Genomic DNA, 15682 nt, shown 5'->3' on the forward strand with positions numbered 1-15682 from the left:
ATGACCCTTCCTCCATCATCTTCCAATGACCAGCAGTTTAAAAATCTTCATACAGAGTTCACTAAAACTGTGAAAGAATCATAGTAGAAGTATTGCTGCTATAGTTAACTGCTACTTGGAAGCAAGTTTTAAGTTAAAAAAATCAAAACAAAACAAAACACCTAAACATGTATAAAGATACATAAAATATAGGTCTAATCATAGAAAGGCACCATCAAGTCACATAGCTGTAGTAATTATTGCAGTTCACAAATACATGCATAAACTGTCATATGTACAAATACAGGTGTATTTCACCAGTCTGCAGAAATTACTAAACATCCCCCAACCAAAAAAAAAAAAAAAAGCTCACAAAAAACCCCCCCAAAAACCAAAAAAACCCCACCAAAAAACTAAAATCAAGGAAAAGCAATCATTCCAAAGCAGCGCCAAAGCAGTGGAGAAGCCATGCTTCAGAGCCACTTAAACTGTAACAATTTGGCTGCTCTCCCTGAGGGACTCATCACCTACACCACCTAGGTCAAGCTGACAGCACAAATATTTCTCTCCCACACACACAGTTATTAAACAATGATCAGTCTAGCTGCTTATCCAGAAAGATTCAAAAGATCTATCGTGTAAAATAAAACCCCATTGTTCCCGGCTTTTAATAACAATTCTCTGAAAAGCATCTCTAATGATTGTGACCACATGGGCTTTATGGGAGAGCCAACCACAGAGGAAAGACCATACATCTTTGCCTTGGGAAAGGCCATGAAGCGTTTCTTCCTGGACCCACTGATCAACTGGAAGAGCAACTTTGGTTTGGGAGACAATCAGCTGGAGAGAGGAAGACGAGAATATCACAAGGGTTTTCAAACCATAACTGCTGTGAAGATGATGTATTAGAAGTATCTGCTTGCTACTTACTGCAATACAGCAGCTCTCCAAGATCTCTCAGACACAGAAAGGCCTCCAGCACCACCACAAACACGCAAAACCTTAACACTATCCAACTTGATGGTAACTCTACCCTTGCCTTCCTCTTCCTCCTAAGAAATACCATCCTCAGGTTTCTGTGGGTGTTCACCCTAACGCCTTCCTCAAAAGAATGAATTTGATCTTGCACATCAGTATGCTGGCATACATAAATAGGAGCAGGCATGTGCAAAGCCAACAGATACTAGTAAGAAAGATATTAGTAAAAAAGGCAACTGGGAAACACGGTAGAACTTGCCTTCACCAACTGCCCTTCGTTTGTTTTGGGTTTTTGTTGGGGTTTTTGGTTTGGTTTTTTTTTTTGTTTTGTTTTGGTTGTTTTTTTTTAACTGAAGTACAAGTAGTGCTTTAATGTTTACCTTGAGACAAACTATTCTGATAAATGTTTATGGAGTTAAAAAGAAATTCCCTGCTATGCGAGTAGCTGGATGTTTAGACAGTTTGATATAGGAAACATTATACAGTCTCTGCTGTAGCAGTTTCTAGGAAAGTTTGATGCAAGATCAGATTCCTGTTCCATTCATGTCACATTGTAAGCTATAGGAGTAGAAAATGAGGTAGCAGCTCTGAGGGAAGCATAATGCCAAAATAGAGGGCACGTCCCTGCAGATAATACCATTCACAGAGCACCAGCTTGCAAGCTTTTGGGGGCTGGCTTGTTTGTTTTGGGGTCAGTTTTGCTGGCTTTTTTTAATCAGATGACAGAAAGAATGAATGCAGACCTCAAATCCTCCCACTTATTGTAGCAGAATGATTGATAATACCTCTCAGATCTTAAACCAGACCAGGAGTCCACTGTATGAAGTGCTCTACAAACAACACAGTCCTTTACAGGAGATACCTTTTCCTGCTTACCTGGAAAAATCATCCACATGTAGTTACTTTGCAGCCCAAATCCCAAGCTCTGCAGGAGCCATGTAGTGTTCTCCCAACTGCTGCACATGTTCCAGATCTTCATCCAAGCTCTCTTCAGGGCCTGATTCAGCCAAGTATTTCACTGCCTAGTATTGCTAGTAAACATGAACATTTTATTAAAACATCCCTCCTTCCTTCCCTCCCACCACCCCACAGTAACATGAAACTCTGTTTCCCCATCTTCACTTTTATCAGTGGTTTGATCAGTTTTAGCTTGGATGGATCTGTGGAAACAAGTAAGAGTAATAGCAGCCATTAACTGCTGACTGTAGTGCCAGGTAACATTCAATCACAAACAGGAAACAAAACAATTATTTTATTTTGAAGTAGCATTTTATTTTCTGTTAGCTTTGTATACGGAGCTTCAGCCTAGTTAATACAAACTGTGCACTGCAGGTAGCTGTAGGGACAGGAATGCTTGCATGCTATGCCTTTGCAATGCCACCGGCTCTAGAAAGCACCACTTTACTTATTTTTCAAAACACCAAACTAATGAAGTAGTATTTGCACAAGAACATTGCATTATAATGGCAAAACACACGTGTAAACCTTTTTAGCGTTACTCAAATACAGCATCCACCCTGAAACGTTAGGCCATATCCCTACAAGGTAACTTGTGTTACGGGAGAGCTCTCTGAAGAGACACTTGCTATATTCATAAGCTAAGACCTGCTGTGAAATTTCCCAGTGCCCTCTACAAAACTGCAACCTGGCCTTGGAGCCAAGTACTGGTTCTGCTTTGACCAACACAGTCCAGATATCCACATGCAAGTTGCACCAAAAGAAGAATTTGCCCAAACCACAGCTGATCTTTATCTTTCAGCCTTATACAATAAGCTCTTGGTGGTGTTCTCCAACAATTCCAAGCGGTCAAAACTTTCCAAAGCAACTTCTGGTCGTGGTCACCTGCTTTAATACCAGAGATCAGACTTTCTCTAGGACACAACACAGGTAACTCCCCCTGAAATTAAGACAGGTATCAGGGAGCTCACTGCTTTTGAAACTAGACAGCAGGAGCCAGGGTTTTTTGAGTACTCAGAAATCTACTTTCCAATTTTTAATTTAAAAGTTTAAATTTAAAAACTTTACCCTAGGGCTTTAAATTGCTGGATCCTCCATTACAGCATACTCCATAAGTCAAAAACACTAGACTTGATTAGTGACAATGCTGAAAGCCCTTCATTGCTTGCTGTTTCATGGCATCTTCCCCAAGTATCTTCCAGTAAGATCTGCTTGCAAATCAGGAGTTAAAAGTGGTCCAGACAAGGTCAGACAATCAATGCATACTGTACTCTTGTAAGGGTTTAGGTTGGTTTCAGGCTTTTTTTTTTTCTGTAAATTAAGTTCTATTTTAAATAGCTTGATTGAACTGTATATATGTATATTTAAACTTCCCTTAAAAGTTCACTCTCTTAAAACAGAGTTTTGGATTTCATTTCTCTCAGTGACAGAGCAGTTAAAGAGGGGTGAGCACACCCATTTGATGTTATCTGGGGAAGTAAGAAGTGAGCATTAACAGACACAGCCACACTGCTCTTCTGTTAATCCACCCTCAACGTCTGCCTACACAACAGCAGCAGAGAGTGCAATGTATCTCCTTGCAGCATTCATCCCACTCTGGCAGTAATAATGGTTTTTGTGCTTTCTGTACTCTCAGATCCTGACAATCCATGGTCAGACATACTCACACACACTGCTGTCTTGTCTGGGCTTCCCATCACAGCCAGGTTTCTGGCATAGCTTTAATAAACCATCAAACTACCTATTTTGAAAGCAAGATAAGGAGGAGGAAGAGAGAATGTAAGTATGAACTATTTCATGAACTTTGTAAACCAAGAAAACAAGTCACAATTCTGTCCAACCAAGCCTACAAACCTCCTCAAGATGCACAGAAACTATTCAAAGCATAAATACTCAATGAATGCCAAGCCGGCACAGTGAGGCAGGTTTATTCTCTCTGCAGGAGCTCAAGGAGGGTCTCACTACATTGCTTATGTTTTGTTTCCATGCACAAGTTGTCTCTGAGATGTGTTTATTCCATTCAGATGAAAAAACAATTTCATGTACTTAAAAGAAAAAAAAAGGAGAAAGACAGCAGCACAGAAAGTTTTCTTCATTACAAAGTGTTTTTCCATCAGGCAATTATTTATAAGAACTTTTGTTAACACTGGAGTTTAGGCTCTGGAACAAAGTGGATATATTGTTTACTAGCTTTGCCAGTCAATCTTCTCTTACAAAAACTCTCCCTTCCCCCTCTCCTTTTTCAGCCAAGTCAGTCCCTTGAATAGCTCAGGAGTTTCCTTTGTCTCCAAGATCTCCTTTTCCAGAAATTGTCCCCTGAATAATGCCATCTTCAATGTAGTGCCCTGAGGTATCTGTGCTCTTGCAGAGAACTGTCGAGGGGATCCGTGATGAACGTCTGTCCTGGCTCTTATCCTCAGAGGAGCAGCAAAGCATCCTTTTCATGGTACCCCACATCTCATCATCTTTGTATGAATAAATTATTGGATTCATGACAGAGTTTAGCAGGGCCAGGAGAAGAAACCACCTTTTAACATTCTGAATCCCACAGTAGGTGCAGTTCAGACCATCGAGCAGTAAGACAACCAAGCCAGGGGTCCAGCAGACAACAAAGGCACCTAGAAATAAAGGAGAAAAAAAAAAAAAAAAAAAAAAGAAGATTTTTGTTACGAGGGAAGTTGGGGGGGGGGAGGGCTGCATCTTACAAGATTACTCGGTTCATAAAAATTCTACACAAAAATTATAAAAGTGGAAGACAAAATTCTAATGATGGTAGCAAAATTATATTTACTACAACTTCTCTGCCAAGCCCTGAGCACGAGTCAGGGCAGCTCTCAGAAGGCTGCAGGGAGCAGGAATCCAGCTACTGACAGCATCAGTTCAAAAAAAAGTGGGGAAAGGTCATCACAACAGTGATTTGTCCACGCTGATAAATAAACAAGAGCTCCAAAGCATTAACAAGCAGAGAACTGGCACTCTGAACAGAGATTTTCTCATATGCTGGAGGAGAAGATACCAGGTGGCCCACTCCCACCATTGCCACAATACAATTCAAAGAAGAGACGCATCTGTCACACTACAGCTGGCTCTGCAGAGCTATGGACACTGCCCAATTCATAAAACACGAGTCACAAAATTTAAACATGTCCTGGCTGGAAATCTCACAGCCAGTGTAGGATGCACACCGTTGCCTGCAACACACAGGCACTGCTGGCTCCCTGGCTGGAGCAGCAGCCCACTTCTCTCCACTGCTCCCTCCAGGGCTGTGCATGCTGGGAACCAACAACAAGACCCAACAACTTGGAAACAAAGAAACAAATTCAGTTGTAAATGAAAAGAGAGAAAGAAACAAATAGATGAGTTAGCGAAGATGAACCCAAGGATGTAGCAGTCAGGGCAAAGAAAGGAAGCAGAGAACAGAATAAAAAGAAAAAAAGAAAAAAGACAAAAAGGATGAGTAAGTAAGAGTGTAGTAAGGAAGTAACAAGAAGTAACAAGGAAGAAGCAAGAAAATGCTGCAAGAGAGGCATTTCCCCAAAACATAGCAAGAAAATGCAGGACAAGCCCAGGAGCAGCAGAGCTCTCCTCGCGTTTCAGCTGTGAGGCAGGAACAACAACAGTCCCTGAGAGGAAGAAGTGAGACACAAGGTGATAATAAAAGCTGAAAGAGACAAAAGTAGGACAACACACTCCTCTCCCACTCCTCAAAAAAAAAAAAAAAAAAGGAAAAAGAAAAAAGGAGGAATAAGGGAGAAGAGATATTAGAGTGAAGACAGCATGAAGTAAGCATAAAAACCACAGCTTAGAAGGAAGTTCAATATCACGTTTGCATCTTAGCGTGTTACTGCACATCCCCACCATGAAGGCAGGGGAGTGGGCAGGAGTGGTGGGGAGGGGGAACATCACAACCAAACGCAGCCCCTGGCCACAAGCTTGGGAGGGGCCCTGAACTGCCCCGTCTGCCCTCCCCAGCACCGCAGCCTGCCAGCCCTGGCCTCCAGCCCAAGGAAGGAGTAGCCATATGCACAATAATACCAACTTAGCACAAGCCACAATTGCTGTCTGACATACAGAAATAGAAAATTACAACTCTGCACACAACAGTCACAGTTTGAACAACGTACTGAGGAAATTCCAATCATTTATAACAGCAGAGTTTCCCCTTTTTTGGGGGCTTAGAAAAAACAATCAAACAAATAAGGTTACTAGCAGCTACATATTAAAAAGCTCTCCTGGGGGTGTTGGTGTCTGTTCAACAATACTGGTAGGGAGAGCAAGGCCAGCTCGTCTTGGTACAGCCATACCTGAGCTGTGCAAGCCAGCAGTGGGAGGGCAGCCTGGCTCACGGCAGGACCAAGGCAGCACCAGAGCCCCAGCTCGGTGGCACCTCCAGCACCCCATGGGCTGTGCTGTGCACCCCGGCTGCCTTCCGCACCGCTGGGCACTTCACCCCATCGGGGATTTCAGTGGATGCTGCGCCCACCTGATGGGCAGGCTGTAATGGTACGCAAAGTGAATTAATGTGATTTAGTAGCATTGGGATTGCTGAAAAATCCAGGACAAGGTACCACGGATCGTGCTGCAAATCTATGCTCCTGGAGTCCAGACAAAACTCACCCAACTGATATTGTACAGAACAGAAACGCAAGAGACCACCTCCTTCAGAATCTGCATTTTTTGCTCTGCTGTACCAAGATTTTTGTGATGCTAAGTACCAATTTCACAGAGTTAATTTTGAGATACTGGTTAACATCAGTAACATTCTTCCATTGCCCACTGGCTTCAGGAGCAGTAAGCTGCTACCACAACACTTGTTTTCTCTGGTTAGTCTCTATTACACACTAGTTTGGCTCCATTGTGCTGAGTAAGCAGTTGTGACACCAACTCTCTCTCAGAGCCTGCAATGGAGAAAAAAACCACACTGATTTATTGCCCTGGGGTTCACCAGCAAATCCCATCCATTTTAACAAGCACTGGAACCAGACCACCCAGACAACAATACTGTGTCTAGCTGAGTGTCTCAGTAAGCGTTTGGACAGAGAGCTTTTGCTGACCACCAAGGGTCACTGGCAAAGTTGCCAATACACCAGCTCTACGCAGAAATTAAGACTGTAATAAACCCTCCTTAGAATAAGCACTGAAAGCATTTTGACCACTTGTACCACAAAGCGTGCAACATCCAACCCTGCTTTCATGGAAGTCAGCAGGAGAGGAAACAGATCCCAAAGCCTCATTTAACAAAAGACACAGAAATCTCTCCTTTAAACAAAAACCCAAGATCGCAGGCAGGATTAGTCCATGAACAATTAGGATATATCCCTATATAAAAGGTTTCAGTGGCAAAAGTAAGAGAAGATAAAAGACATCTGCAGACACTTCTCTGCATGTTTCCCCCGCCCCATGACTGAAGACAAGGACAAGGGGCAGCGCAGTGACAGTGTCAGAGTTACTTGCTAGTGCTTTCACGGGGCTGTTCCTTTGACTCCATCAGAAATACATTTTGCTGGGGATGGAGACAACACAAGTGATTTACACCCTGCTCTCAGCACTGCAGAGATGAACTTAATGCATGGCTCAGACTCACAGACTTGCTTGGATTTTGCTATTTTGACCACAGAGCTTTCAGAGGGAACCGTGGTTAAGCATAAATATATACCTTTGTCTTGCTCCTTTGGTGATTTTCTTGTTTGCAGAGTTTTTTATCCCATAGGAGCTTCTCTCTCTGACAAAGTGCCACACTCCAAAAAGAATTTAATTTCTGGCACCCTCTAAAATGCACAGAATTGACGTGAAATACAGCCTGGCTGCAACATGGATCAGAACAGCTCTGAGTCTTCCCCCCAGATTACAGCAGATCGAGTGTCACAATGCCTCAAGGTTAGTTTGAGGATTTTTCATCAGATTTAAACATGGATTTTCTTGTGGATTATATCATCTTTGTTCGAAAATGAAGTCCAGTGTACCTGGAACAACTTCTGATGCTCTGGCAGCATCATGCCATAAAACTCTGCACAAAGTTGTCCCTGAGCACACCAACATTGAGAAAAAAAAAAGAGTGCAGTAGCTTCCAGTTGCCTTTGCCACATGTGCACATTGTTAAAACAGCAAGTTACCAATTAAACTATAAATTCACTGAAACTGAAAGTCATCTGCCCCAAAGCTGCTATTTCAGCAGTAATCTCACTGCTAAGTTCAGATGAGCTCCCACATACACACCACCTGAAAATCATGTACCCAGCACACCTGCGGTCACCTTTCTTCAAAGCTACAGTCACAGGCTCAGCTAGGACTATGACACAAGGTCAGTCTAAGAGGATTTTTTTATTGGCTTTAAACTGGAAGAGGGCAGATTTATATTAGATATTAGGAAGAAATTCTTTCCTGTGAGGGTGGTGAGGCACTGGCCTAGGTTGCCCAGAGAAGCTGTGGATGCCCCCTCCCTGAAGTGTTCGAGGCCAGGTTGGATGAGGCTTTGAGCAACCTGGTCTAGTGGAAGGTGTCCCTGGTCATGGCAGGGGGGTTGGAATCAAATAGTCTTTAAGGTCCCTTCCAATCCAAACCAGTCCATGATTCTATTATTTTTAGTCCCTTTTTTCACGTTTCACATCTTCCAGATTCAAGCAGACAACTTCCTACAGCTTAGCATGCCAAAGGCAAGCCTTGCTCCTATCCTGTGATGGACCATTTTAGGGTTTATGGTATAAAAAGGTAGACGAAAGGGACCCAAGTCCCAGCTTCTGGAAGGGACCATCCAAGCCCAAAGTGTGGTACAAAGAGCCACCTGCAGCTATAATCACCATGAATCCATGAAGTCACACTAAAACCCAGATTCCCCCAACTCTTAACTGCAGGAGCACAGGACGAGATCAGCCAGAGAGGACAGCCATCTTTTGCTGAAGGGGCAGCCTGCCACATGCCCAGCCTCCTCAGGAAGTGAGGTGGAGGCAGACGGGAGGAGCAGCCCCCAGCTACATGCATCTTCCTTCCCCACAGCAGTGGGGCAGCAGGATTTTGTCCTGAACCACCCAGGAAACCAACAGAGCACATTAACAAGAGCTCTGATTCTCATCATGCTTCATTCAGCAACAGAGCACCTTGGAATCACTTTTAGTGAAGACCATATCAGATATGTACTCCAAAGCATTTTCTGGTATTTTGGAAGAAGCCATGAAAAAATAACTGCCTTGGGAAAAATCCACATGCTGCCTATAGCTGTAGGTCATTCATCAGTGGATCTAAGAAGAATTTTGGGAGAATTGCTTTGGTCACTTGGTGACTCCTTTGGTAACTGGAAAGCCCAGAAAACACACTTTAAGTTTCTAACAGATTTTGTACAGTACGCTTGAATGACTTGACCAGGAATGTACATTTCAAACTGTTTTTAAAAAATCAGTTCTCATTACTAGAAATAAATATTTATAAAAAGCCTCTCAGAGTCAAAATTTGGAGAACTGATATGAAGGAATATGCTGAGACACACTTCCTCTGACACAGAAGTTTGGGGTAGATCTTGCACCCAGCAATACACACACTAATTCAAATTCTTTGGAAGCAGGCACTGCTTTGGTTTTGTTTCTGACTGACAAAGTAAATATACAAAATTATGATCTGTAAAGTAGCACTCAAGCTTTCTAAGTTAAATTTGCCTGGCCCAGCATACAATATCTTTAAATACTTTGCCTGAATTATAGCTTAATCTGATGGCTGAAAAGCCATATTCTGTAAGTAAGAGAAAGCTAATGCTGATCTTTAATTCAGCCCATAGTCCTAAAGCCCATCTCCCTCGTAAAAGAAAGAGTAAGTTGAAAATTAAATTTAAAGTGGGGTTTATTTCCACAGAGCAGCACAGCCGTGGTGAGCACTGAAGACCTGCCACAGGCTAAAGGACAGTGAGGGATTAGCAAATGGCAGCCACCATCACTGTCCTTCCACCTCCCCCCTCCATCAGCCAGCTGGGCCCCCTCCCCAGCGCACAGACCACCTCTTTGCTCTGACCTGCAAACACGCATGGGTGGCACCGAGAGCTAACGACCCTATTCCAACATTCACTCAGCACCCTCCAGCTTTAGCTTATACAAAACCAAAGTAATATTAACTATATTAACTATATACAAGTAAATTAGACAAGGCCAGGCATGATGATTTATTTTTATGTGACTTCCCAGAAAGCAGCCTGCAGTTCTGCCTTCAATAGAAATGCTCAGAGAACTGCTTTTTAAAAGTGCTTTTCTTTTTGTCTCTTTCCAATGCAGCAGTTAACTACAGTCTACTGGATGCTTATACAATTAGGGTAGGATCATAGTTGGAGCAATTCAGAGTTTTTCTGCAGGGATTTTCTCCTTCCAGGTGGATGGTTTAAGTTTCACTGCACGAGAGCTTCAGGCAGAGCAAAAGATCGAATCTTGCCCCTACAAGTCAAGAGGGGGACAGGAACAACCACCACATTGTCTCTCTATAGTTGCCATAAAATCAAGGGGGAAAAGAAAGGACAACTGGGGAGGGATTTAGATGGGGAAGGCTGTGGCAGTGGACAAGCCAACTTCAGAAGACAAAGGAGCATAAGTGAGAACCTTGTACTTGCTTGAACCATCAGTCCACTTTCTCTTCCAAGGCCAAGCACTATAGTTTAATTGATGTCAGCTTCTAAAGTAGTTTAAAACATCATTTGGTAGACAGAGGTGTTGCATACTATGGCACTATTACTTCAGAATAAATAAATAAATTGAAAGAGAACCAGATACCAGAGTGTAAGAACAGCATCCATAGACTGCAAGGGGAAGAAAGTGTCCTCAGTCTGAACTTCCTACCATGGCAACTGCCATCTCCATGGAAAGAGACACTTTTCTCCAGAGCTCTCTAGTACTACCATGCTGCAGTACAACACAGCTGTGTCCCAGGTATACACAGACACCAGCTTTCCCAAAAACAGCTTTCTTGTGCTGGCTCATACAGCATCAGAACAATTGTCAGAGCAGTAAAGCCGTATTTATGGACACTTCACAAGTGTCCTGGTGTCCCCCCCCAGTTCTACCCGCAGCAAACTGCACAAGCCACACTCACATGATCCCTGGCTTCCAGAAAACATCTGTCAGATTTAAGTCTTCCTGGGGAAAATTGACTGCTACAGCTAGTATTTTGTTCCAATGATCAATCATTCGTGCTGTGCATCTCTAATTTAACAAGCAGCTACATCACAACTAGCTGATGAAGTGATCTGAGCTGCCCAAATATCAATAGTGGCTTCAGGGCAGAATCCAAGTCAAATCTCATGTTATGATCTAGAGATCCAAGGCCATACTGTATCACCATCTGAAAGTATTTTGCACTATGGAATCTTCACAGAATTAAAGTGAATTCTCCCCTTGCAAAGCAAATCTCTGTCAAAGTCACAGACCCACTGAGCACACTCTCCTTTCCCTAGGAAAGGTGCATTTCCAGGGGGAAGAGATTAGTGTGTTCAGAGAAGAGCCAAGAGGAAGAAGCACAAAGAAAACTATCCACATCCAGCCAGAGGGTTCATGGCCTTGTACAGATATTATAGAACATTATTTTGAAAATGTTCTACTAGGTAGTTGTGAATCTTCACAAGCCTTCCTCCAAAGTGATTTCGAATTCCCCTCTCACCACCCAAAAGGAAATCTGAAGATAATTTGCATTTTGTAACAAACTGCCTACAAAATACACTTTGCTTCTACACGTTGACCAGTCCTCTACTTTGCATTTCTGCATGGTGCAACACTTACTTCACTATCTAAAGCAGACAGAAGTCTAAATGCCTCTAGCACTTAAAAGTTTGTTGAGTCTTTTTTCTCTGGTTTGGCTTAGGGGGTTGGGGTTTTTTTGTTTGGTTGGTTTGTTGGGTTTTTTTTTGTTGTTGTTGTTTTTTTTTTTAAGAAAAAAGAAAAACCAAACCAACCCACAAATCCATTCATTGGCACTGCCAGCCTTGCACACCGTGGTTTCCAGTCTCTTACCTAAGAGAGTCATAACAGTCTTCATAAGCTTCACAGGGGTTCTCCTACGGCTAATGGATCCACTAGTGTGCGACGACAAAACATTAGTTTTCCTCTGGACGTACATGTAGATTCTTATGTAAACCACCACCATAATGAAGAAGACAACCAAGTTTAAGACACTCCAGAACACCAGGTAGCTTCTGCTGTAGATGGGCGCCAGGGATGAGCAGGCAGTAATGTCACAGAGGCAGTTCCAACCCAGGGTAGGAACAGCACCCATGAAAATAGCAATGGCCCAAATTGATATAATTAAAAAGGTGACTCTCTTCTTCGTGAGGTTACTGTGGATCTTCATCCGCATTATTGACATGTGCCGCTCAACAGCTATGACGAGGAGATTCACCAGGGAAGCTGTTAGGCTGGTGTCCAGAAGACCCTGACGCAAAAACCAGCGGTTAACAGTTAATGTCTTAGACACTGGGCCAGTGTTGAACATCAAGAAGACATAGGCAATTCCAGCAAAAAAGTCTGCAGCAGCTAAATTGGCCAGGAGATAGTAAAAGGGAAAATGAAACCTCTTGTTCTTGACCACAGCTGCTATGACCAATGAGTTTGAAATGAAAATGAAGAGGCAGAAAAATGTCCCAAAACACAGAACAACGATAAGCTTTGGCCCTGTCCACTCATCTACTGTGTCAGTGTTTGTCTTGTTATAGAAAAAGTCCATGCGCTTATCATAGTAGCATTCATTCATCCTGGATTAAAGCCCCTGCATCCTAGGAAGGGTGGAAGGGAAAAAAGAAAGAAGGATTAAAAGTCAACTATTGGTCCTTGCTTCAATCACCGTAACTAACAGCTTTTTTTTTTTTTGTGGGGTGAGGGCGGGGCAGGGCAGGAGCTGACAGGGACACGGGGGTATATATTTGGAGGCCTTAAGTAAAATTTCGTATTGTACAGAGTTAATACAGAAGAAGATATTCTGTCCACTGGAGGACTGCAGTGTGTGACACCTGGATGAACCAGGAATTTTTAAAAGACTTACCTGCTTACAAAACCCCAGCACAGTCCCTTTACACTAGCAGTCATACTGTACAGGCAACAAAGTGGAAGTTAAGAGGTTAAAAGAGACTTTCTGAAGGTCACAAAGAAAATCTGAGCAACAGCCAAGCCATTCTTGCTTTGAAATCCCATGTTTGAGCCACAGCCCCATCATTATTTCCATTTCTCAATGTATCCAGTCAGGACATGGGAAGCATAAATCATACCTCTTCCATTTTACTGACTAAGCAATAAAAGACCTATTACTGGAAAAGATATTTTTTTGTTTTTTCAATTATCTATTAACAAATGTAAAAATGTATGTAGATAAGATGCTACAGGCATATATATACATGCCCATTACTTACTGCTACAGGATTTAAGCAACTAATATATTCTATATATTTGACTACTCTCAAGCCAGGGATTATTTTATTGCTCCAGAGCCCTGTGAGCACCACACAGTCCTATTATCTTCAAAACCAAAACACAGTTCCCTACTCAACCACAGGATAAAGCGAGCCCCAGCAAGAGCAGTAGCACTGGGTTTTTTCTTATACCCATTCAGCACTATTTTGGACACAGGGCTATTAAACATGATGGAAGGGGGAGCCTGTGTTCCAGATTACATCACACTTCAGCTACTTGGTGAGGTCAATGTCAGCTGCCTTGGCAATTTTACTGCCTTTATTACGAACCAAACTGAACTCAAAATCATTTACACAGGCAGATCTGACAGCAATTACTCATAGTGACCAGATCTCATGCAAGGTCTCTCAGCCTCATGGGGAGAGTTTGTGTCTGAGCATCACCAGCCCTCACATTCACTGTCAGTATCTGAATAATGACTGCATCAGTAAATATTGTATAGTTTTAGCAAAACTTACGAACTCAACCATGGCACAAGATCCTAATCACATCAGATATTATACAGAGCGGCAAACCTGTGCCTGACTCTAAGGGCAGAGAGGAGGAAGTATCGGGATACAAAGCTGCAGGAGCGGCAGCAACACCAACAGCTTTTGTAAAGCTCCTTGTGAGTCTCTAGCCGTCACCAGTGCCAGAGTGACAGACTGAGTGGGGCTGAAAAGAAAAGAAACCTAGAAGAAGTGGTTACAGGCTGAAAGATATAAAAAAAAAAGCATAAGCTTTTCACCTCTGCAGATAAAATTGATCACAGATAAAGATCAGGTTTGCTAAGTTTATTATTGCCTTGTGGTTACTTAACAGTTATATCGCATCTCTCCAAGGCCTGGGAAGCAAATTAAGCAATCCCCAGCAGGCTGGCTAACAAGCCACATTTATATTAAAGCCTCCTTCTGAGTTTAAAGATAAAAAGGAAGGTTCATCTTCTGTCATTTAAGTTATACTACTTGTGCTATTTCTCTCATGCAACATTTGCATTATATAATTTTAAATCAACTTGCACTATTCCATGATTAATATTTTCAAAGTGATTTTTTTTTTAATATTTCATTTTACTGAACTAACTCGTGGGCCTTTTTTTCCCCTCAGTTCCCACCCCACATCTAGTAGTCAGTGTGAAAGCAGGCCACTTCACATTGTTTTCCATTTTATTACCCTCAAGAACTTAGGCAGCCACTTCTTTTATAAAAGAATATAATACTTAAAGCATGAAATTCAAGCACAGAGTCAGAGCTAAGAACATTCACTTAAGGACAAGAAGTGAAAGGAAACAAGTAAGTCGCCCTTTGTGCTGAAATATTACAGAGTATCCTTTCATCTAAAAATAAAAAAGCCTCAGCAACTCTGAGCCTCCATTAGGAGTCAACTGGAATTCAAAGCCTACCGCTCCCTGTTCAGGGCTCTGTGGTAGAGCTGGGCAGTCAGTGCATTCCCCATTCTCACCTAGGAAGTATTCAAAAGTCAAATGAAGTCTGTAAGCGACCAGAAGTCCCTGAGGAATTACAGACAACAGCTACTCAAGCAGCAGAGCGCTGGGAACTCTGCCCAGCTGAGATGGCTCTGCTCTTACCCACCAAGGCAGTACAGAACTTGATGAGCTTGACATGAAGCTTTTAGAGAACAGCCGAAATGCCTGCAAATAGAAGCAGCATTTTGGGCAAGAATGGCATCGAAAATAACAAAACCAAAAAAATCTGTGAAAATTATAGAGAAAGTTTTCTGAACATGTTGTATCTTACTATGTAATCATCTCAACAGATTAATCTTTTACTTGCAGTGACAGAAGAGTAAAGAGATCTGCAGACACTTTTTGCATCTCATCTGGAGAACGAGCATAAAGATCCAAAATATCAACTATGAGCTTAATCTAAATACTTCATCTTATTGAGATCCCATCCTCATTTGAAGTAGTATCTCCCCACTGCTCACACCTCTCCAAAAAACAAACAAACAAAAAAAATCAGACATCCATAGTTCTCCACCAAAATAATCACACTACAAACACTCACTGTCACATAGCAGAGCTCAAATAACAGATTATTTTAAAAGAGATGTCTTGAGGTGTAAGGGAGAAGGGAGTAGAAGAGCATCCAGCTGAGGTCTCAGGGTCACAGGGCAGACTCTGGAGATGTCCAAATGGAAGCTGCACCAAAGCGGTACTTAAACTGGAGTTAGTTTTTGTCCTAGTCCTTCAGAGCAGAGATGTAGTACTTGGCTGTCTGTACCAGCCCATGTACAAAAAGCACTTGTCACACCAGGGTCCTTCCAGACAATGGTTTACTTCATACCTTCAACTGTATTTTAAGTCCTCCCAGCAGAACTAGCCTGGCCTCAGGGGAGCTGAGGGC

At 42.4% G+C, this 15682-nt stretch overlaps 1 protein-coding gene across 1 annotated transcript; it reads right to left on the reverse strand.

Moving 5' to 3' along the window:
• Positions 1-4182: 4182 nt before the first annotated feature.
• LPAR3 (lysophosphatidic acid receptor 3) lies at positions 4183-15424 on the reverse strand. Its single transcript, XM_010166331.1, has 3 exons — positions 15344-15424; positions 11889-12646; positions 4183-4532 (listed from the first exon to the last, which is right to left on the reverse strand). The coding sequence occupies exons 2-3, from the start codon at positions 12622-12624 to the stop codon at positions 4183-4185; spliced, it is 1086 nt and encodes a 361-aa protein (XP_010164633.1). The 5' UTR covers positions 12625-12646; positions 15344-15424.
• Positions 15425-15682: the final 258 nt, after the last annotated feature.

Source organism: Antrostomus carolinensis, unplaced genomic scaffold, assembly GCF_000700745.2.
Source record: "Antrostomus carolinensis isolate BGI_N321 unplaced genomic scaffold, ASM70074v2 scaffold13524, whole genome shotgun sequence".
In the NCBI taxonomy this organism is placed as follows: Eukaryota; Metazoa; Chordata; class Aves; order Caprimulgiformes; family Caprimulgidae; genus Antrostomus; species Antrostomus carolinensis.

Bases quoted from the DNA above. Each gene is read 5' to 3' on its own strand.
- LPAR3 (XM_010166331.1), bottom strand. From the start codon at position 12,624: ATGAATGAATGCTACTATGATAAGCGCATGGACTTTTTCTATAACAAG. The intron at 4,533-11,888 runs GTAAGAGACTGG...CTTTATTTCTAG, and splicing joins GACTGTTATGACTCTCTTAG to GTGCCTTTGTTGTCTGCTGG.